At 43.4% G+C, this 22,390-nt stretch overlaps 1 protein-coding gene across 1 annotated transcript; it reads left to right on the forward strand.

Annotated features, from left to right (window-relative positions):
- The first annotated feature begins 1,453 nt into the window (after positions 1-1,453).
- On the forward strand, positions 1,454-21,930 carry CRYGN (crystallin gamma N). The gene is made up of 3 exons (XM_067542803.1): positions 1,454-1,993; positions 5,127-5,272; positions 21,719-21,930. Exons 1-3 carry the CDS (start codon positions 1,682-1,684, stop codon positions 21,852-21,854), a joined length of 594 nt encoding a protein of 197 aa, XP_067398904.1. The 5' UTR covers positions 1,454-1,681; the 3' UTR covers positions 21,855-21,930.
- The last annotated feature ends 460 nt before the right edge of the window (positions 21,931-22,390 follow it).

Raw genomic sequence — 22,390 nt, forward strand, 5'->3', positions numbered from 1 at the left:
AAAAGAGATAACCAAGGAAATTGTCTGTCACAGTTGCATATGACAGATTCTTCTATTTCTCTAATGTAAAAAATCTCCACAATTTTTCCAGGCTTTCTTTATATATCATTAAGAAAGACGCAAAATTAGGTGACACAAAAAGAAAGGTGCCTATATCAGGAGGTAGTGTTGTCTAGAGGTTTGAGCAGTAGACTGGGAGCTGGGGGACTTGGGTTCTATTCTGTTCCAGACTTGCTGTATGACCAGAAGCAAGTCAGTTTGTGTCTCTTTCCCCTCCAACCCTTTGTTTGTTTTTTTCTATTAAGACTTGACACGCTTCGGGGCAGAGACTTAACTATGAGTTTGTACAGAGCATTGCACAGTGGTCTCTGATCATGATTAGAGCCTCTAGATGCTGTTGTAATACAAGTAATAAGTCTTTTTTTTTCTTTTGCAGGTCACCTTTAAGAAACTTGTGGATTATAGAATGTGAAGCTATATGCCAGGGAGCCATATTTACTAGTATTTGTGAAATCTGTTACTTATACAGTCAATAGTACCTTTGCTTAAAATCCTTGGGAAGCATTTTAATCCCAGATTATATATGTATATCTTGGTGCTTAGCTGTATCTGTGTTGAAATACCAGAGCATTAATGAAAATGACAAATAATGAATACATTTTGTTAAGCACAGACTCTGTGCACCAGAGGAGATGAGGTGTTTTGCTTTCAGCAACGTAGTTTAAAAATGTTCTGAGGATGGCTGAGAAGCAGTTCCTTTGATGGATGAAGTACAGACCATTATTGCTAAGGAGTCCTCCCAGGACACTCACTTTTGGCTCTCCAGCCCCAATAGATGAGAGTTAGCTGAAAAACAATGGACCATTTAAGAAGAAGAAAAAAACACCAGTGAAAGAGCCCCACATCTGAACAGCCACCTTTTTTTAATTTCCTTATTGCCCGTTCTAAAAACAAAGTCCTCTAAAAGGAGCTCTAAATGTGCAACACGAATCGGTCAAATCCCTGCCAAACAAATCTTTTGTTAAATTGTCTGCACTAAATCAAAACTCTGGACTCAGCAGGGCCTGATAGTGGAGGTTCTGCCTACTAAGCATGAATTTTTAAGCCTTCTATTCCTGCTGTATTGTTAAGCATGTCTCGTGATACCAGCCTCATCTCCCCTTGCTGATATATAGTGGGGTATCCAACATTTCTGTAGATCCCATTTTTGGTTTGGCTTCTGCTTTGTCTTTGGCTTGCATCCAGCAGAAAATGTCTCAGTATTCTGGAAAAGTAAGTAAAAAAACAACTGCGTGGTCTTCAGTTCAGACCAAAGAACCAGAGCTCTCTCTAGGCTGAGAGAGTAGGAATTCTCCTAGGTTATGATAAGGCAGTATGAGATCATGTGGTGATACTGTTAGTAATTAATGTGGAGAAGTGGAAACGAAGTTGTTAAGGAGGGAAAAGCAGCAACTATACTAGGGTATACTTTGATAGCTGTGCTTCCTGTTCAAACATTTATATTTATAAAAGAGCAAGAGAGAGGTGACATGAAAGCCACGTGCAGTGTTGTAATCTTGAGCTGTGCAACAATTCTCATTAAAACAAACACTCCAGGGACAATTTAGTTCTCCTTTGGTTGGACACCGAATTAAAGAACCAGCAAATCTCTGCCAGAGACACCTCTCTGCTCAGAATAACAATGCATAGTACAGGCAGGCAGTCTGTGCTTGCACAAGCCATACTTTCTCCCTCCTCATTTCAGATCACTTTCTACGAGGGCAAATACTTCACAGGCAGGAAGCTGGAGGTCTTTGGGAGCTGTGATAACTTCCAGGACAGAGGTTTCATGAACCGAGTGAACTCTATCTGTGTACAGAGTGGAGCTTGGATCTGTTTTGATCACCCAGACTTCCGAGGACAGCAATATGTTCTGGAGCATGGGGAATACCCTGACTTCTACCGCTGGAATGGCTATAATGATCACATGGGCTCTTGCAGGCCTGTTGGAATGGTTAGTACCAACTTGCAATTAGTTTCGAAGAGGTTTGTTTTTGTTGCTGGAATAGCTGGTTGAGGAGGATGGCATCAGTGCCTCTATCTTTCACGTTAGCTGGAATCTAAATAAATATCTGAGAAAATGTGCTTTACAGAAATAATACACAGTTAGGAATTAAACAGCATTCTGGAGAAAGTAGATCCTCTATTAATGGACTGAATAGGTAACAAAATAGTATAACAATTTCCCATGCTTCCGGGACAAGGGGAAAATCTGTATTCTAAACCTCCCAAATCAGGGGTAGGATTTTGCTGTGATTTTTTTGTGTGTGACGGTAATGCCACTATAGCATCACATGCATTTATTTGTAATGTTAAATATTATGGAATATTTACATGTAAATGAAGAGCAAGGTTCTATGCACAAGGCAGGGCTCCACTCTGATATTTTGCTTTCCCTGTGTATGCAGAACTCCTGATGACACCGACTAGCAATCTGTGTATTTAGGGACGACAGGCCATTGGAATCACAATCTGCTGTGCAAATCAGAAAGGAGAATGCTGCTGTGGAACAGCTCTCAGGCTCCTGGCAAAGTCACCCATGTTATCTCCTGTGTTTCAAAGTCTGAGCATCTCTGAATTAATACTAAATATGGCCAAGATCACAAAACAAACAAACAAAGTGGGGAGCCTTTAACACTCTATGGAGGAAGTTTAATTGGGAGGATTAATAGCTGGAGAAAAAAAATTGAACCTGGTTTGATCTTTCCGACTTCACTTGCTACTGATGGGAGAATGATTAAAGAAAATTACTCTCAGGTTATGTTCACTTACAGGTAGATACAGCCACTAAGTCCAATTCAGCTGTAGCTTTCTTTAGTTTTGTGTAAAACTTAGCCTAAAAGAGTGTGTGTGTGTGTGTGTGTGTGTGTGTGTGTGTGTGCGCGCGCGCGCATGTGTTTATAGATATGTACTGCACCTGAACTAAAATTCCACCAGAGATGCATGTAAGATCACACATGCTTCTCTAGGATATCCTCTCAAATTTAGGAATCCGGACATTACTCCTATGCAGGCAGCTCAGACTGGAAGTTCTGAAAGCTGGTTGACCAGTACCCAGAAACTAAAATGAGACTGTATATCAACAGTTGTTTCTTTGGAACAGGTCCACGGAAGGCCATGTTCTCCATTAAATAAATCTGATCTTTCACTAGCTCATAAGGATTTGTTAGCCAATGAGCCAAGCTGCTGAAGGGGACTTTTTCTTACATTTTAAATTGCCGTGAGAAGCTATCAGTGGAAGCTGTACCAAATCAATACCACTGCCTGTCACATGCAGCTCTGGGTGGTGTATGTGGTTGGAGGATCCTGCACAGAGCTGCTTTTAGAACTTTTACAACAATGTGTTGCTTGGAGCCAGTAGGCAACTGATACACTACATGAGAAGAATAAAGGGTATATAGTGACACCCTATATTCAAGCACATGTGTTGTACAAGTCAAAGATTGGCTGTAGCCCTATGCTTGGGGCTCCTGCTGGTTGATCCCTGTCACTCCTCATTAGTGTTGATGGCTTTTTATTTCTTTGTTGCCTCACCCTCGGGCCTCTTGCTAATTTACTAACTTTGCTGGTTGAGTGGCAGGCGCACTCCTCACATCAGCCAGGATAAGAGGCATAGTCCAGAAATGTGCCTGCTCCCTTAGCCTAGCCTGAGGGGAGGTAAATATAGATCTTTGGGGTAGTGGATGCTCTTTCTTTTGGCTGATGTTGGAACCAGGCGTTTTCATTCAGCAAGGGAAAGCATAGTCTTTATGTTAGGACTTCAAAGAGACTCTTAAGGCATGTCCAGCACAGACCCCTGATGGCAGTTGTAAGTCTATTGTGTGGGGGTGGTTTCCAATGTTCAATACAGAATCCAGATGGGCAATATGAGCGTGTATGAAGGGCACCATGCAGAGCCTTATTTCTAGATCCATGGAGACCTACTGAACCTCTGTGGGCCAGTAGCCGGGGACCCCATATTGGAGGGAAAAAGGGCACACTTTACCGGGGCCTGGAGGCCCTGGGAGGCCCAGCCCAGGCATGTGTGTGGGAGGGGGCCCGTGTTAAAAGTTTGTACTGGGCCCGAAAAAATTATGCTTGGGCCCTGCCAATAGCCATAAATGTTTTTCTTTCCCTCAGGTCTGAGCTCTATTGCTTTTACATGAGTGAGAGTTTTACAGTATTTCAACAGTTCAGGCAACAGTTACACTGAACAATGTTTGGTCAGGAATGGTGTCTGAGATTCCACTGCTGGAGAATGCTATGGGATTTTTGGCACTATAATGTAGCTTTTTCATGCATAATGCAGTTTATATGAAAAAATGTATTCGGTATTCTCTGAATTCTGCTTAAAAATATTATTTCAACTAACTCCATCACAAATACCTAGACAGCAAAATTCCCTCAAAGGAATTTACCTCAACTCACCCTTAAAAGCTTGCATACCTAGGACTCTGGGAATGTTTTTTTTCTTTTCTTTTTAAAGAAAGGTACAATAGCTTGTGTAAATAACCACAGCTATGATTGGAACTGAAGGAACGTATAAATTAGGGAAATAATCTAATATCTTTTTGTATTTTGGGTTTATTTAATTTTTTTTGCACTATGTTCTTATTTTTTTTGTTCATGCAAGTTTCCAATATTTTGTGTGTGGCATTTTGGGGTGGGGGTTAAGTGTATATGTGGAGCGGGAAATGGTTGTATTTATAGTGTTGTTTTGTGTGATGTGCACCTTTGTGAACTGTATTTAGGTACTTGTTTGGTGTGGGGAGGGGTTTGGTTTGGAGGGTATGTGTGGTAAGTATAGTGTGAGCAATAAATTTGTATCTGAATGCAGGTGTGTGGAAGTTTGTAGAGGAATATTGTGGGATTAGGAATTTGTGTGTGTGTGTTTTTGTGAGACACATTTGTATGTTTATGGGGGTGTGTGTAGGGTGGGTATTTGTGTGTAGGGTGAGCAGTGTGTTTGTGGGTGGGAAATATTTTTCCTGGGATCTTTTCCACATTTCCATGATGAATTATCCTTCTTGATTTCTGTTTATCTTGTACAATCAGGGGAAAGAATTTGATGCATTTTTTTTACTTGACTCAAATCCCTTTGTCCCCAGCATGGAGCGCATTACAGAATGGAAATATTTGATGGGAGCCATTTTAGTGGTGACTGCATGGAATTCACTGAAGATTGTTCTTTCCTGCAAGGGAAGGGCTGGAACAAGAACTGTGTCAATGCCATCAAAGTGTATGGAGATGGAGCGTAAGTAACAAAAGGACATAAAAGGAGTGCAACTGCTATGTCATTCTGTCTTGAAACACAATGAAGCTATTTCCTCACAAGCCACCCTTGTAGTAAACAGTATGGTAACATCAAAGGGACTGATCCCTCAGAAGTGTTCTCTGAAGAGGGAGGGGGATTATATATGTAGCACGCCAAGGGCTTGATCCAATTCTTATTGGTGTCAAGGGGACCGCAATGGGAATTGGATGAGGCCTAAAGACAGTCACTAGGTCTATATTTTTAAAGGTATGATTTTGAATGCCTCAGAACATTTTGGGTGCCAGACTTTAGAGGTGGTTAAAAGGATGTGATTTTCAGAGGGTGAGTGCTCAACACTTTCTACGAATCAGACCCTTTTAAGGTGTCTTAAGCTGGGCACCAAAAAACACCAGTCATTTCTGAATGTTTAGTCTGAGAAGTCCAAAATCCACTCTGTCACAGGGTAGCTGGTCTCTGTGGATAGACTGAGCCCAGCTCCCCTGGACTGCAGCAGGTTAGCCTAATCTGGCTAGTTAAAGAAGACTGGACTACACTTGGGTCTATAAAGCAGAACTGAGGCAGGCTGAGCCCTGGGCAGAAAAGGCCACACTGGAGTGGAGCTACCTCTTGTGGTGAGTGCCTGGAGCAAGAGGAATTTCAGGGAAGCAACTCTGCGGCTGCCACTCAAAGGGGGACAGAGCTGGCCGAAGTTAGGAAGCTGCTAGGAGCTGGAGTGTCTGTGGGAGAGGTGGCCGTGAACGATGGGGGCCAGGTACTGACTTAAGACTGCATTCTGGTTGTCTGTTTAATCTTTTTCACAAAAGAATAAACCTCCTCGACTGGGACCGGGCCTAAGTTTGGAGCTGGGGTGCAGCGGCGGCCATCTCGGTGGCACAATCCCATTAAAATTGGTGAAAAGACCCCCATTGTCTTCAGTGTGACTGGGAGTCAGCCTTACGAAAGTGCTTGCACTGGTGGAGGATGTTTGGTTCATCCTGATCTATACATTTAATGTGTTGTTCTTTAAATGTAAGTTAAGTAATCTTGATGTCTACAAGGGGTTGCTAATGCTTCAGATAAGAAGTGAGGTTCTTTCTGGTAGAGCTTATTACCAGTATCTGTAAAGGTGGCCAACTTCCTCCCTTCTGACCGATAAAATTAGGAGTCATCCAAGTCTTTATCTTAAAAATGATTTTTCTCTGACAGACAATGGCCACCACCAGTTAAAATGTAGTGGATTGAGTAATGGCTGTAATGGCTGTCTGGCTTACTGTTTCAGGAGTTTGCCAGAGAGCTGATAGTGTTGGATAAGTGCACAGACTGGAAGGATTAGCTACTTTTGGGGCCTGCTATTGGGATATGGAGCCTTTTGATCCCCTAGATGGCTGGTTTGAATCCAGCCCAGGTTAGTGGGGAGTGTCTACATGTGCTGGTTGGTTGGTGGCCTACGTGAAATGAGCTGGTGTCATCAGTCCAGTGCCTAGTAGTCAGGTGCCTGCATCACAAAGCCAGTGCCATATCTGGCACTAACTGGAGTCCTTTGGGCCAGTCTCAAGAGAAAGGCCAAGAAGTGAGCTAGCAAGGAGACTGGATTATCCTCTTCCCCTTAAATATGGTCCTCCAAATCAAGGTAGAGCCATGTCAGTGGGACATTGTAGGGAAAGATTTGCTCTGCTCTGTACCTGTTTTGTGGCTATGGAGGGGATGTCCGTGTCCAGAGACTGTTGGTCTGGCACCCTTCAAAACATTATGCTCATTAAACATGACCAAACTGAAATAAAAACAAATGTCATGGACTAAAATGGAACCAAATGAGTGCAGAAGGCCAAGGCCAAAACTATGTGGAAACAGCTCTCTCTGCTCAGAAAGGGAAGCACATTGCTAAGGGGCAGAGGAGCAAATATAAACTTTCCTCTCCTTTGCCCAAGAGGAGTCAGCCCATGAACTGACATTCTGCTCGGGTCCTGAAAGTAAGTTATTTCCTTTCCCTCTGGGTCTGGTGTCAAAGAGTGATGGGACCAATCAATGCATTGCAAAACTTAAATGGGACATGGTGACTTGCTATGCTTGTGGGTGAAGCCTACTGGACAGCATGTCACTATCTAATTATAGTTTGTCAGATGAAGATGGTTCCTGCCTTCCCACTCTCCATTAGAAATCCTGTGGGACTCCCCAACGTGGCTTCATGGTACCGAGAGATGGGCTGAGACTACAGCATTTGAATCTGAATTTAAATGTGGATGTTACACACCTAGAAGGGGTGTGTGCATGTGAATGTTTAGATCCGGAGTGGCAGGTTGGGTGCATCTCTAGCAATGAGACACTAGAGTTTAGGGAAACATTTTCACTGAGGTGAAAATGGGAGGAAAACCGGGAAGCCAACTCAGCCTGATTCCAACCCCATAGCAGACAGACCAGAAAAGGAAGCAGCTCAAGGCTCTGTTTCCATGCACCCAACCTGGGCAGCCTGGGCCTGTAAATCATAAAGGCCCTGGCTCCAGTTCATGCCACCATTTAGACAGAGGCACATGCTTGCAGCAGGCCTTAAGACCAAGCAAAGAACGCAGCTCCTAGGAGCACTGTTCTTTTGGGAGCTCCACAACCCGTGTAAGTTGATCATCTCATGAGCCTGCCTGTCTCCCTCTCCAGCCCTGGAACTAGTAAGGGTGGGAGGAGCTTATTGCCAGACTCTCACCCCTCTCTGGAAGCTAGACCAGAGGAGGAAGAATTTGTCCTGATCTTCCCTTCTGACATCTTGGGACCCTGCTTTTGATTGAGGCCACTGCAAATTGTAAGACCAGCCCGCACATAGTCCTGCCCTGTACCATACACTGCACTACTTACCCAAATCTGACAAGCCAAGAGTCAAAACTCTCCTCTAGGGAAAGGTCAGTGTCCCCTGCACACGCCAACAACATGTACCTGGCATTGCTCCCCTGCTTATCCAGAGGAAGGGATAGGGGGACTGAAATCATGAAACCTGGGTTCTGATCTTGGCTACAGAGTCATTGTTTGATCTTGGACAAGTCACTCAGGTGAACATTTTCAAACCTGAGTGCTGAAAGTTTGATGCCTAAGCAAGCCTGGTTTTCAGAGGCACTGAGCTGCCACAACACCCATTGACTTCAGTAGCACTTTGAAAAACCAGTTCGCAATTCCCTAGTTAATATAGGTTTCCAACTTCTGTCACTCAAGTTTGACAATTTTGGCCATAATCTCTCTGTGCTTCATTCTCCTGGTGTTTAAAATGAGGATAACAATAACAATAACCCTGTATGACAGTACTATTGTGAGGCTACATGCATTGCTGGCTTCTGATCCTTCAAAGTAGAGGTGCCAAGTATGATCAGCCCAGTTTCTGTCTCCTCTACATTTTCAGTCATCCCTGAAACCTTTTGTTAAGTGGGGGTTGTACAGAATTTCCTTTGTCAGTTTCAGGGGAACTAACATTGCCTAATAAAAGACCTTTTTTTTTTTCAGAAACACATTTGTTATTTTTATGTCGTCATTGGTTATTTTTCTGTTTTCATTGTATCACATTTCCTTTTACAAACAAACACATTTCATTGAAAGTGTGTGTGTGGGATGGGGGGAGTGGGGAGAGGAAGGCAGAAAGCGGCAGAATTCTCTCAGAGCCAGGAAGTGTTTGGCTCATGCAAGACACAGCTGGGTCTATGGTGATGCATGATGCTTCCATGCCAAGAGAGCATCTTCACTGAGGGTGAGTGGCAAAAAAAGAGGGGAAAATCTTACTGAAAGAAGTTGGAGAAAAGGTGCCTCATGACCTTCAGGTGATTAGGTAGTCTGTGTCGGAGGGGATTGGCCTGGATTATTGCCCAAATCATTTTTTACTGGGCATATTGTGTTGATGATTTTCTTTTTCAAAGCAGTTTAGCAGGTGAAATTCCATAACATTCCAATACTGTATAATTCCAACACTGTGTGTCAAACAGGGGTCTTTTTAATTAAGCTACACTGAGCCACATTCAATGGTGGTATATGAATGGGCACTGTATCAGGTGATACCATCGTTAATAACAACTAAAAAAAATAAAAAACCCTGTTGAAGCAGAGTTTTTACCTTGAAAAAGTGTAAGAGACTCCATGAAGTTCACTAGAGACTTTGTTATTGCTATTGATTTTATGTGGAAGGTGCGTGCGTAGATACTATGGTGATGAGTGATGATAGAACAACAATAGATAGATAGACAGACTGAGTCATCCTACAAGCTGCTGCTTCCAGGGGCAATAGGGTCTGTCATTTACTCAGTGTGTCCCTACAGTAAGGATTGGAACTTGGGAAAATGGAACTCGAGCCAGGACTTTACAAACTCTTAAACATTTCAAATGGATTTTTTTCCAATGATGTAAAGGCTGCGAAGTCTTACTGTTCCCTGTGCATGGGAGAACTCTTTGCACACCTATGGTACCGATAAAGAGCTCTCCCCGGAGGCTTTATCTGGCTTAGACTAACTTTAAAAAGAAACCTATTGAGGATAAAAATATGACTGTTTTTCCCCCCCAGAGTTAGTCTTAGGGAGCCACGGAACTACTGGTTGAGAAGGTGGCAGGGGGAAGCCTGTTGTGCTGCTAGCTCAGAAAAGCCTAGTCTGTTGGTGTCAGAGAGCACTGTGTGATAAGAGAGCGGGAGGGAATGTGGAATTGAAGGGATTTGAGGTGGGAGTAGAAAAAGATATTGAGAGGAAAGACTTAGGGGGATTTGAAGAGAAGAGACTGAAGGAAAAAGGAGAGGTATACTAGAGGGTGAATCAGACACTGGGGGAGTTTGAAGGTAAGGAGAGACTGATGGATTTGATGCCTCTACCCCTCAATCCAGCCCTGTTTTCATCCTCCACAGAGTTATAAACATCTTCCTGTTAGATGTAACCCCTGAGGAATCCATCCCAGCTGCGACATAAATCAGAGTCCCATAGCATCAACTTTACCACTAGAGCTCTGAGGAAGCCTTCCTCACCTGCAAATGCTTTAGGCCTAGTCTACGCTAGCAATTTATGATGGTGTGAGCGACGCTAGCAATTTATGATGGTGTGAGCGATGCAGTTATACCAACCTAAACTCTCAGTGTAGATGGTGCTATGTTGATGGAAGGGCTTTTCCTGTCAACATAGCTACCACCTCTTAGGGAGTTGGAGTACCTATGTCAACAGGAGAAGCCCTCTCGTTGGCATAGGTAGTGTTTTCCCTGAAGCGCTACTGTGGCGCAACTGCCTTTTAAGTGTAGATAAGCCCTCAGTAGTTGCACTGATATCATCAACCTAGCCATTCAGGGGTTGATCACATACGTAACCAGCATTCTGAATTGTTGACTGAAGAAAATGACCTTCAGTTACAGTCCAGATTACCAGTTACGTGTGTGATCAAATACACAGCTTCCCATCCTCTTGCCCCAGGATCCTAGAGACTAAATTCTTTCTAAACTGTCCCTTTCACCAGATAAAAAAGGCATTTCAAATGCAGTGTGGGGAAGGCTGTATTAGTCTGTGTCACTTCAATTTAGGTCACCTCAGGCATGCCACATGCCAGCGTGTGACTGATGCAATCTGACAGGGCATGCTACCGAATCACCCGTTTGGCTGGTGCTGCAGCGATCTGTTCTCCTGAGACTCCAAACCTGGTAGAGAGCCCCTGTGAGTGTTCAATGGGGACAATAAGCATACTCACTCTTGCTTGGGAAAAGGAAAGCTTCAGGGTACAGGTTTTCTGTTAAAATCCTCTTTAAAGAGGGTTGATTGGCCCTTAAAAAGCTCTCCATAGTATTCAGGGTCAAAAGCCAGGAATAGGCTCTTAGAATATTGGAAATAAATGATCTTACTGGTTTTTTAAAATTCAAGGTATAAAAATATTAATTTAACTTTATATATAGCTGTGAGTGGAATTCTTTGAGGATTGTCCCATTCCACCCTTTATCTCAGCCTCAAAGGCCCCAGGTCAAGAAAAGCCATCCCCTCAGATGAGGAGGGTTATAGACTCAGCTCCTGTCCCTGTGTGAGGTCAGTCTACCCTTCCAGCTGCAAAGGGCTGTAGACACAGCTCTGGGCCACAATGCTGGGCTAGCCAGTCCTTCCAGCTAAGGAGGGCTCTGTACCAACTCTCTCCAGGTCCTGCTGGCATAACTCCAGAATCATCCTGAGAGTGCAAGATACAGAGAACAATATGAGGGATGACGTCCACCATCTTGAACATGCTGTTTCCAGAGCATTTTCCAGCCAACAAGTTTAGATGAGAAACTTGGTAGATTTTACTGTGTGCGCAACATCAATAGATTACAGCAGACTCTTCCTCTCAGCTACCCTTCTGCAAACATTTGAAGCCCCCAAACTCAATTCTATCCTGCACTACTCTGTGAACAGGCTGTGCTTTTGTTGTAATACATCCTTTTTATATATGGCAATTTTCATCCCTACATCTCAACGCTGTTTACAAGGGAGGGTAAGTCACATTATTCCCATTTTACAGATGGTGAAAATGAGGCACAAGTGTGAAGTGGCCCCACAGCAAGTCAAAGGCAGAGCCAAGAAGAGAATGAAGATCTCCTGAACTCCTACTCTAGTGCCCTCTCCAGTAGGCAAAGTAGCCTCCCATAACAGGCTAGCACGGAGACCCTAGGTTTTTTGCACCCCAGGGACCTTCTGATGATGTGTCCTACTTGTGCCTTTCGGAAGATAATTTCATTCCTTTGCTAATTTCCCATGCACAATCATTTGAATACAGAAATCTTCACTTCCTTGCGGGATAAACATGATCCTGGAGGGGGTACCTCAAAAGAGCTTCGTTTGTATGAAATGCAGCCTCATAGAGCTGATGGAAGAGAAGATTTGAGGGTTGGAAGATGCAGGTGGAAACTCTGGTTGAGTTTAGAAGGGGATTCGAGCAGATGATGGAGCAAAGGAATGAGGAAGCTGAAGGGAAAAACCCAGACCTGCAGATGGAAGCAGGACCAACGAACTCTGAGGGGAGAATGCTGGGTGAGGAAAGTGGCCAGTGGAAGCATGTGACCACAAGAACCAGGCAGAGGAAAAGATGGGCTAGTGAAGGAGAAATAGAGCTCAGGAACAGGTTTGCGGAGTTGGAAAATGAAGAAGGGGCACAGCAGGTAGTTGCTGAAGGTGGGAGGGCAAGGAAAAAAAGAAGAGCAGCTAGTCCTACACAAAGAGTGGATGAGCCAATGGAGATACCACCAAATAAGAGCCCCAGGAGGATACAGGAACAGTTGCAGAGGATTGCAAAGGAGAACAGAAAAGGAGATGACTTGCAGCCAGAAAGAACAGGGGATAGGCTGGAGAATTGCACCGTCACCAAGAAAAGGTAGGTCTATGTCATTGGGGACTCGCTGCTGAGAAGAACAGACAGGCCTGTAACCAGAGCTGATCCGGAGAATACAAGGGTGTGCTGTCTACCAGGTGCTAAGATATGGGATGTGGACCTAAGGCTGAAGAGGATCCTAACGGGAGCGGGAAAGAATCCACTGATTGTCCTTCATGTGGGTACAAATGATACAGCTAGAGTCTCGCTGGAATGTATCAAAGGAGACCATGCCATGCTGGGGAAGACTCTTAAGGAAATGGAAGCTCAGGTGATCTTCAGTGGGATTCTGCCTGTCCCTAGAGGAGGACAACAAAGGTGTGACAAGATTATGATGATCAACAGATGGCTCAGTCAGTGGTGCTATAAGGAGGGCTTTGGGATGTATGGTCACTGGGAGGCATTCTTGGACAGAGGACTGTTCTCTTGGGATGGACTTCACCTGAGTAGGGAGGGAAATGCACTTCTAGGATGGAGACTTGCACAACTGATTAAGAGAGCTTTAAACTAGGAACTTGGGGGAGATGGTTGGGAGATGTCCAGGTTATCACCACACCTGATTTTAGCATTAAGGGGGGAAAATGAAGTAAGAAAGGACAAAGCAGTGGTGAGCAAAATGGACATTAAGAGGAAGGGTGGTGTAGATACCAACCTAATAGGAAATAATAATAGGCAATATTAGAATGACTGAGCCAAATCAGGTAAGGAATACGAGCGAAGCCAAGCAGCAAAAATTAAGATGTTTGTATACCAATGCAAGGAGCCTGGGTAACAAAATGGAGGAACTAGAGCTACTGGTAGAGGAACTGAAACCAGATATAATAGGGATAACAGAAACATGGTGGAATAGTAGTCACGATTGGTGTACAAGTATTGAAGGATATGTGCTGTTTAGAAAAGACAGATATAAAGGCAAAAGTGGTGGAGTAGCATTGTATATCAATGATGAGGTAGACTGTAAAGAAATTGGAAGTGATGGAATGGATAAGATAGAGTCTGCCTGGGTAAAAATCACATTGGGAAAGAAAACTACTAGAGTTTCCCCTGGGATAGTGCTTGGGGTGTGCTACAGACCATCAGGATCTGATTTGGATATGGATAGAGACCTCTTTAAGGCTTTTAATGAAGTAAATACTACTGGGAACTGTGTGATTATGGGAGACTTTAACTTCCTAGGTGTAGATTGGAGGATAAGTGCTAGCAGTAATAATAGGGCCCAGATTTTCCTGGATGTGATAGCTGACTGATTCCTTCACCAAATAGTTACTGAACCAACAAGAGGGGGTGCCATTTTAGATTTGGTATTGGTGTGTAGTGAGGACCTCACAGAAGAACAGATTGTAGGGGACAACCTTGATTCGAGTGACCATGAGCTAATTTAGTTCAAACTAAATGGAAGGATAAACAAAAATGGAACTGTGATTAGGGTCTTTGACTTCAAAAGGGCTAACTTTAAAAAATTAAGGGAATTAATTGAGGAAATGGGCTGGACAGAAGAACTCATGGATCTAAATGTGGAGGAGGCTTGAAATTACTTCAAGTCAAAGTTGCAGGAACTATCTGAAGCCTGCATTCCAAGTAAGGGGGATAAATTAATAGGCAAGAGTTGTAGACCATATTGGATGAATAAGCATCTCAGACAGGTGATTAAGAGAAAGCAGAAAGCCTACAAGGAGTAGAAGATAGGAGGGATCAGCAAGGAAAGCTACCTCTTGGAGGTCAGGACATGTAGTGAGAAAGGCCAAAAGCCAAGTAGAGTTGGACCTTGCAAAGGGAATTAAAACCAATAATAAAAAGTTATCTAGCCATATAAATAGAAAGAAAACAAAGAAAGAAGAAGTGGGACTGTTAAGCACTGAGGCTGGGGTGGAGGTTAAGGATAATCTAGAAATGGCCAAATATCTAAACAAATACTTTCCCTCCATTTTTAATGAGGCTAATGATGAGCTTGCGGGTAGTGGTAAGATGACTAATGGGAAAGAGGATATGGAAGTAGAAATTACCACATCTGAGGTAGAAGCCAAACTCGAACAGTTTAATGGGATTAAATCGGGGGGCTGGATAATCTCCATCCAAGAATATTAAAGGAACTAGCACATGAAATTGCAAGCCCATTAGCAAGGATTTTTTATGAATCTATAAACTCGGGCTGTGCCATATGACTGGAGAATTGCTAACATTGTTCTTATTTTTAAGAAAGGGAAAAAGGTGATCCGGATAACTACAGTCCTGTTAGTTTGATCTCAGTAGTATGCAAGGTCTTGAAAAATTTTGAAAGAGAGAATAGTTAAGGACATGGAGATTAACGGTAATTGGGAGAAAATACAACATGGCTTTACAAAAGGTAGATTGTGCCAGGCCAACCTGATTTCCATTTTAGAGTAGATAACAGATTTCTTAGACAAAGGAAATGCAGTAAATCTAATTTACCTAGATTTCAGTAAGGCATTTGATATGGTTCCACATGGGGAATTATTAGTTAAATGGGAAAAGATGCGGATTAATATGAAAATTGAAAGGTGGATAAGGAACTGGTTAAAGGGAGACTACAACGAGTCATACTGAAAGGTGAACTGTCAGGCTGGAGGGAGGTTACTAGTGGAGTTCCTCAGGGATCGGTCTTGGAACCAATCTTATTTAACCTTTTTATTACTGACGTTGGCACAAAAAGTGGGAATGTGCTAATAAAGTTTGCGGATGACACAAAGTTGGGGAGTATTGACAATACAGAGAAGGATTGGGATATCATACAGGAAGATCTGGATGACCTTGTAAACTGGAGTAATAGAAATAGGATGAAATTTAATAGTGGAAAGTGCAAGGTCATGCATTTAGGGACTAATAACAAGAACTTTTGCTATTAAACTGGGGACACATCAGTTGGAAGTGACAGAGGAGGAGAAGGACCTGGGCATATTGGTTGATCACAGGATGACCATGAGCCACCAATGTGATGTGGCCATGATAAAAAGCTAATGCAGTCCTAGGATGCATCAGGCAAGGTATTTCCACTAGAGATAGGGAGGTGTTAGTACCTTTATACAAGGCATTGGTCAGACCTCATCTGGAATACTGTGTGCAGTTCTGGTCTCCTGTGTTTAAGAAAGATGAATTCAAACTGGAACAGGTGCAGAGAAGGGCTACTAGGATGATCCATGGAATGGAAAACCTGCCTTATGAGAGGAGACTTAAAGAGCTTGGCTTGTTTAGCCTAACCAAAAGAAGGTTGAGGGGAGATATAATTGCTCTCTATAAATACATCAGAAGGATAAATACCGGGGAGGGAGAGGAATTATTTAAGTTCAGTGCCAGTGTGGACACCAGAAATAATGGATATAAACTGGCCACCAGGAAGTTTAGACATGAAATTAGATGCAGGTTTCTAACCATCAGAGTAGTGAAGTTCTGGAATAGCCTTCGAAGGGGAGCAGTGGGGGCAAAAAACCTAGCTGGCTTCAAAACTGAGCTTGATAAATTTATGGAGGGGATGGTATGATGGGACAGCCTAGAGTGGCAATTGACTGATCTTTGACTAGTAGTGGTAGATATGTCAATGGTCTGTGATGGGATGTTTGATGAGGTGGGTTCTGAGTTATTACAGAGAATTCTTTCTTGGGTGTTTGGCTGGTGAGTCTTGCCTGCATGCTCAGGATTTAACTGATTGCCATATTTGGGGTCAGGAAAGAATTTTACCCCATAGCAGATTGGCAAAGGCTCTGGGGTTTTTTTGCCTTCCTCTGTAGCCTGGGGCACAGCTCACTTGCTGGTGGATTCTCTGTACCCTAAAGTCTTTAAACCATGATTTGAGGACTTTAATAACTCAGTCATAGGTTAGGGGTCTATTACAGGAGTGGATGGGTGAGGTTCTGTGTCCTGTGTTGTGCAGGAGGTCAGATGATCATATTGGTCCCTTCTGACCTGAGAGTCTCTGAGTCCTAAATTCTTATCCGGAGTTGCTGTGTGCTGTTGAACAGCTGCCACATTGTGTCACAGAGGTGGCTGCACTTCAGTGGTTAGTGTACAGGGTGATTCCTATCTTACATGTAAATGAGTACATTGCACGTAATTTGAATGAAATGTCTGTTCACTAATGGTATAGCTTGCTGCAAGTGAGTACAGCACCACTTTATATGGCTTTGGTCCATTATTGGGGCTTCTAGGTACAACTTCAATGTAAATAAATAATAATTATTATTGTAAACATAATCTCCTGATGAGATTTTAATTTCATAGTAATTTCTGAGATACTACTGTCTAACAGAAAATGTTACGGTTTTGGAGTGAAATCTGGCCATTATAGATGGTTACTTTTTGGAGCCTGGTAATCTGGTATTTTGCTTTAAGTAGCTATTTTCTGTTCCATGTGCAATGTCGCGCACTGTTTCTCTTCCAATATCACAAATGGCATAATCTGATACGACATGTGTCTTGTTCCAGTGTCCAAGGTTCAGTGATTGCGAGAGATTGTTTGTTTGGCAAGAATAGCATTCAAGAGCTGGGTTTTTTGTTTTTTGTTTTTAAATTGGAGATAATGTACAAAAATAATTTGTAAAAAAAAAAATTAAGATCACAACCTTGCAATTAATAATTGATAATAATTTTGAAGATGTTGTTTAAATTCACATTTACATCATAGTCCCCCACTAAAATCTCAATGGTGACTGTGCCAGGGTATTTGAATTGATCAAAGTATTGTGATACTTCCTATACTCAGACTAGAAAGCATTTCAAATATAACAATAAAGTTAAAGAGTGGGGCCCAATAAATATTTTTTCCTCCAATGGAGACCACTGTGATTTGCATTGATCAAATAGATTTGCACTGAGAATAAGTTTATTCAAACAGTGCTCAGAACATGTGGTTCAGAAGCTGTGGGACTCTCTTTTGATTAAAATTATCAGCCTGTAACACTCCCTTAACCTAACCAGGAAGCTGGTTTGACACTTTCTAACAGATCAAATTCACCAAGTGGTGGGTTCTCCATCTCTTGAAGTCTTTAGATAAAGACTGGATGGCTTTCTAGCTCCACACAGGAGTAACTGGATGAAAATCCATGGCCTGTGATGAATAGATCTATGAACCTCCCATGTAAACAGGTACTTCTCCAATGGCTGCAGTAGAGTTGGGCCCACTTACATCAGCAGTGAATTAGGCCCAATGTCCTTTAGAAATTACAGGTTGAATTCTACTCTTAGCAACACCCACTGATTTCACAGAGGTTCCTCAAGGTATTAGGGCAGAAATTGGCCCATATGTATTTTCCCCCTTTATCTGACTTTCCACTGGATCAGTCTTCCTTAATCTTCCTCTGTTGACAAATATATATATTCTTGGGCCTGAGCTGCTTTAGAATTTAGACTGAGACTCGTCTTGAGATAACTTTCCTTTGTTAGTCCTTCAGTATGTAGGGGACTAAATTTGGTGGACGGGCCCTAAACCGGCTTCATCTCAATTTCTAATTTGGAGTCATTTGGGTTGATGCTGTAACAAAACTCAGCAACAGTCTTTATGAATGACATGCATGCTGTGGGTGTGCCTCAATCAATTCAGCCATGCATTTCACACGTGGTTAGGGGATTAGATTTCATCTTTTCAGTACTCCCTACTTTCTGGTTTTGTTTGTTATTAATGTTCTGGGTGAAAGTAATGTTTCTGGAAGTAAAGGGCTCACAGCACTAGCTGGACAGTTAGGTCGGCCGTATAGGCCCAGTGAAAGGTTTATCATTCAGCTCTACTAATACAATTCATTCCGGATGCTGCCTTCCTGTCATGGGCTTCTTCTGACCCAAACTATGTGTAGGTATTTGTGTGGTGGGGGAATACATGCCCATACAGAGGCTGGACTGCCAGTACAATGCTTGTTTTCTATTGCATCTCTCAAACCTATTCTATCCAAAGAAGCATTGGAGAAGCTTAAAAATGAGTTATAAAGTTAAATAATGACAGGGGAAGAGATAAATTAAAAGGTGTAGGAAAGAGGAGAGAGAGCTGTTTTCGGGGAGTTTGGAAGACGGATGATGGATGAATTGATGAGGCAGAGAAATACAAGACTTTGTGAAACCACAAAGAGTGTGCTAGTTGGGTGAAAGGGTTAAGAATGGGAGTAGAAAGAGAGGCACAATGAGGCAAGATCAGGGTGGGTTTTAGGAAAAAACAAGGTAATTTTCAACTTGCTCTGGAATTGAATGAGGATCCAGTGGAGTTGGAAGTGATGCAATTTTGTTTATTTTTGTGTGTGAGAAGGTGCTTCACAGCATTCTCCACATGCTGGAGAATAGGGTCTTGGGGGAAGTGGGAGAGATAAACTATCTCCAATGGGGTGTAAACTGGCCTCAACAAAGTGCCAAATAGTAGACATTCATTAGTCTGTAGTGAACTCTGAGAATTCTGATATCTTCATTGAATATATTTTAATGCTATTGCTTCTTTGAGGGGAGTGATTTTTAAACAGTGGGTAGCAGCTATAGAGTGGATACCAAGGTGAAATGGTCTGAGTTTGTCAATTGCATTGGTGCTGTATGAGGTATCTGGGGATGAGTCTGAAGCAGTGACACAACAGAGTCTGAGCCGATGCTCCCCAAAACTGAAAATAAGCTCCGTGACTCTAATCTTAATTAGACGTCCATAAAACCTTTTGCATCTTCCCTGTGTTATGCATTGTAACAAATAATCAGACTTGCAGGAAAATGCTTTGGGGTGAGGCTGAATAATGCTGTGTTCTCTGTTTAACTGGAGAGCACTTCTTCAGGTGCTGCTGACTCCTTGCCACCTGACTCTCCTCACAATCACTGAAGGGTTTCAATTTTTTTTTTCCTGTGGGACTGGGACTCTTCAGAACCCAGGTCAATTTTAGCTTTGTCCATAGCCAAGACAGGAGAATAGTAAGGCAGAGATGAGGATTTCAGCAGAGGAGGAGTGGAGACTTTAGTGAAACAGGTGTAAGTGAGGGAATGGTCCTGCTATTGTGGGGAACTTTCCTGGCTTCTGCACTATGATGGTGGAATTGGATTGGGATCTGAGTCCTCACTTCAGCTCCCTTTACTTGGGTACCTGCCTGACCTCAAGGACTCCTCCCACTCTCCCGTGCAACAGGGGTCCTTGTAACCCCAACAAGGCTGGGCCCAGGATTCCTGGGAGGCTTAAGCCCCAGTCTTTTCGTGGTCACTTAGGACAGGGGCTAGCGTGTTCCCACTCCAGGAAACTCTCTCCTCACTGACCACTTCCCTGACTTACTGCTCACTACATCAAGTTCAAACCAAATACAATTTATTAAACAGAAACTGTAAGAAAAATAAGGAGAAAAAAATGAAAGGGTTAAAGGAACAAGGAATCCCACCCGATGGGCATGGGGAACACCACAAACAGCAGTCTCTGAAACTTAAGGAAAGTTCACAGTCTATTCCTCGCACATCCCAGGCCTCCCTTCCAGGACCTGGCTGATACTGCAGGTAACACACTTGCTCTGGCGGTGGCCACATGCCCTCTAGGTGGCAGGGACCCTTCTTCTCCCCAGTATTGGCTCTCCAGCTGGGGTCACATCCCTCCCTCCAAGTCCAGCCCTCAAAGCCCTCTAGTCTGGCAACATCTGCCTGCATTGGGCCCGCTCTGCCAGGGTCTCCCGCTTGCACTCCATGCTTGGCTATAATGTTACCTGTGGCGCAACGAGTGGCCGCTAGCCCATCTCTGGCCCCGCAGCTCCCTGCTGTTGGTCAGCCCTTGGCTCAGTGTCAGTGTGGCTGGGGTCTCTGCTGCCCCAGTTCAGCTCCTCTGGCTCCAGCCCAGCTCAGTTCTTCTAGCCCAGCACCACTGCTCTGCCTCCAGCCCAGTTCTGCTTTCTGGGCTGCTTCTCTGGCCCCTCTGGTTCTGGCTGTTGTTGCTTTGCCTGCAGCTAAGATCAGGCTGTGGCTTTCCCCTTAGCTCTGACCTTCTCTGACTCAGGCAGCTGTAGCTGACACAGAGGACAGGCTGCTGACTCCCTCATTGGCCTGCCTGTCCTGTCATTTGGATTGACTTGGAGCATTGCTCTCTCCCCATTGGCCCTGTGGACTGTCAATCTCAGGATCCATTCTCTTCAACCCTTCCCCTTTCTTTTGGTATTGGGAGAGGGCCAACCAAAAAAAAAAGCCCCACTAAGTTACAGTAAGGGGCCAACATCCTCCTTACAGCAGCAATATGGGAAAGGAGGTAAAAAGCTGGTTTACGGACACAGGAGATTTAGAGGGAGGTGAGTTCATGGCCAAGAATAATGTTAAGGTTATTGACAATGGAGGGAAAGGGGACAGTCCATGAAAAGGATGATGATCGGCATGAAGTTCTGCTTGAGGATTTCTCTTGCCCAAAGTGCTTCTGCCTTTGAGACATTTAGCTGACGGGGTGAAATGAAGCAACAAGTTGACTTGGTTAAGGCAGGCAGAGGGGTTGTGCAGGGTAATGTCATGAAAGGTGTCAAATGATATGTCCAGTTGAGTGTCATCCACATGAAAATGGTAGTTAATGTTAAAGTAGAGATAAAATGACAGGGAGAGAGAAGGGAGTGGAAAAAAACAGATAAGAATTGATCCTTGTGGGATTCCATGAAGAGGGGCCATTGAGAAGATCAGCTATCACCAGTCAGAGAGAAAGGGAGAGAGTGATTAGATATGGGTTCGAGGAATCAAGTTTACTTTTATAGCTAAAGGGATGGTTCAGGAAGATGGTGTATTTGATTGTTTGGGGCAGGGATGGCCTCTTACTGTGTGTGTACAGCACTCACCATGATGGGGGTCTGAACTTAGTTGGGACCTCTAGATGCTATTGTAATATAAATAATATGATGGAGTGGTCCAGGATGGCTGTGGAATAGTCAAAAGGGAGCATGGAAGTCAAGGAGAGGGAGCCAGCAGCACCAAGGAAGTTAATGCCACAGAGGAGAGCAGTTTCCATTCTGTGTCCAGATTGAAACTGGACAAGTATATAGACTGGGATTTGGCTCAGAGATGAAAGTCATGTGCACTTAGAAAAGCAGTGCTCCCTTACTTCCAGGGGGAAATTTGACAAAGGGGTCCAGTAAGGGACCAAAGATAGTTTTTATTACTGTACTGTATAAATGCTTCCCTGAGTAATCCATTCATTTTCTGTTGTAGATGGGTGCTGTATGAGGAACCCAACTATCGTGGCCGTATGTACGTGGTGGAAAGGGGAGAATACAACAATTTTAATGCGTGGCAAGCTCAGAGTGCAAACATCCAGTCCATCAGAAGAGTTGTCAACTACTTTTAACTGAGTTATTCTTGTACAAAAAATGTCCCTGTGCAAACTGAACTCTAAGCTACCCCTTTGCTCACTCAAATGTGGAATAAATTCTTAAGAGCTGCTATTGGCTTCAGGTATTTTTCCCCCGATTACATGAATCAAATTATGCTTTGCTTGATTCGATGGCTTGACTACACCTTGATTCATAAGCAGAGCACATGGGCTTGCTTTGCTGCTTTCCAGATGAGGTCCAGAGATGGCAATTGTAAACCAGCACATTATTCACATATGCAATCTTTAAACTGGCATGTTGCATCTGGTCTAAAGCCCATTGAAGTAATTGGACATCTACCACTGATTAAATGGATAAAAGGAGCTATTGAGCCATTTTCATTCCCACTGGTTTCAGTATACATTGAGCACATTGTATTTCTTGGGTATTTTCAATTGGTCCTTCCCTAACACTGCACTGCAGATTTGGCTGATCTCTGTTGCAGCTTCACATGGGTGCAAGAGGGAAGTAAAGGGAGTGGGACTGAAAGGCCGAAAGCTGTCTTTTCAAT

Source organism: Emydura macquarii, unplaced genomic scaffold, assembly GCF_026122565.2.
Source record: "Emydura macquarii macquarii isolate MOO-44397 ecotype Brisbane River unplaced genomic scaffold, CSIRO-AGI_Emac_v2 contig_719, whole genome shotgun sequence".
NCBI lineage: Eukaryota > Metazoa > Chordata > Testudines > Chelidae > Emydura > Emydura macquarii.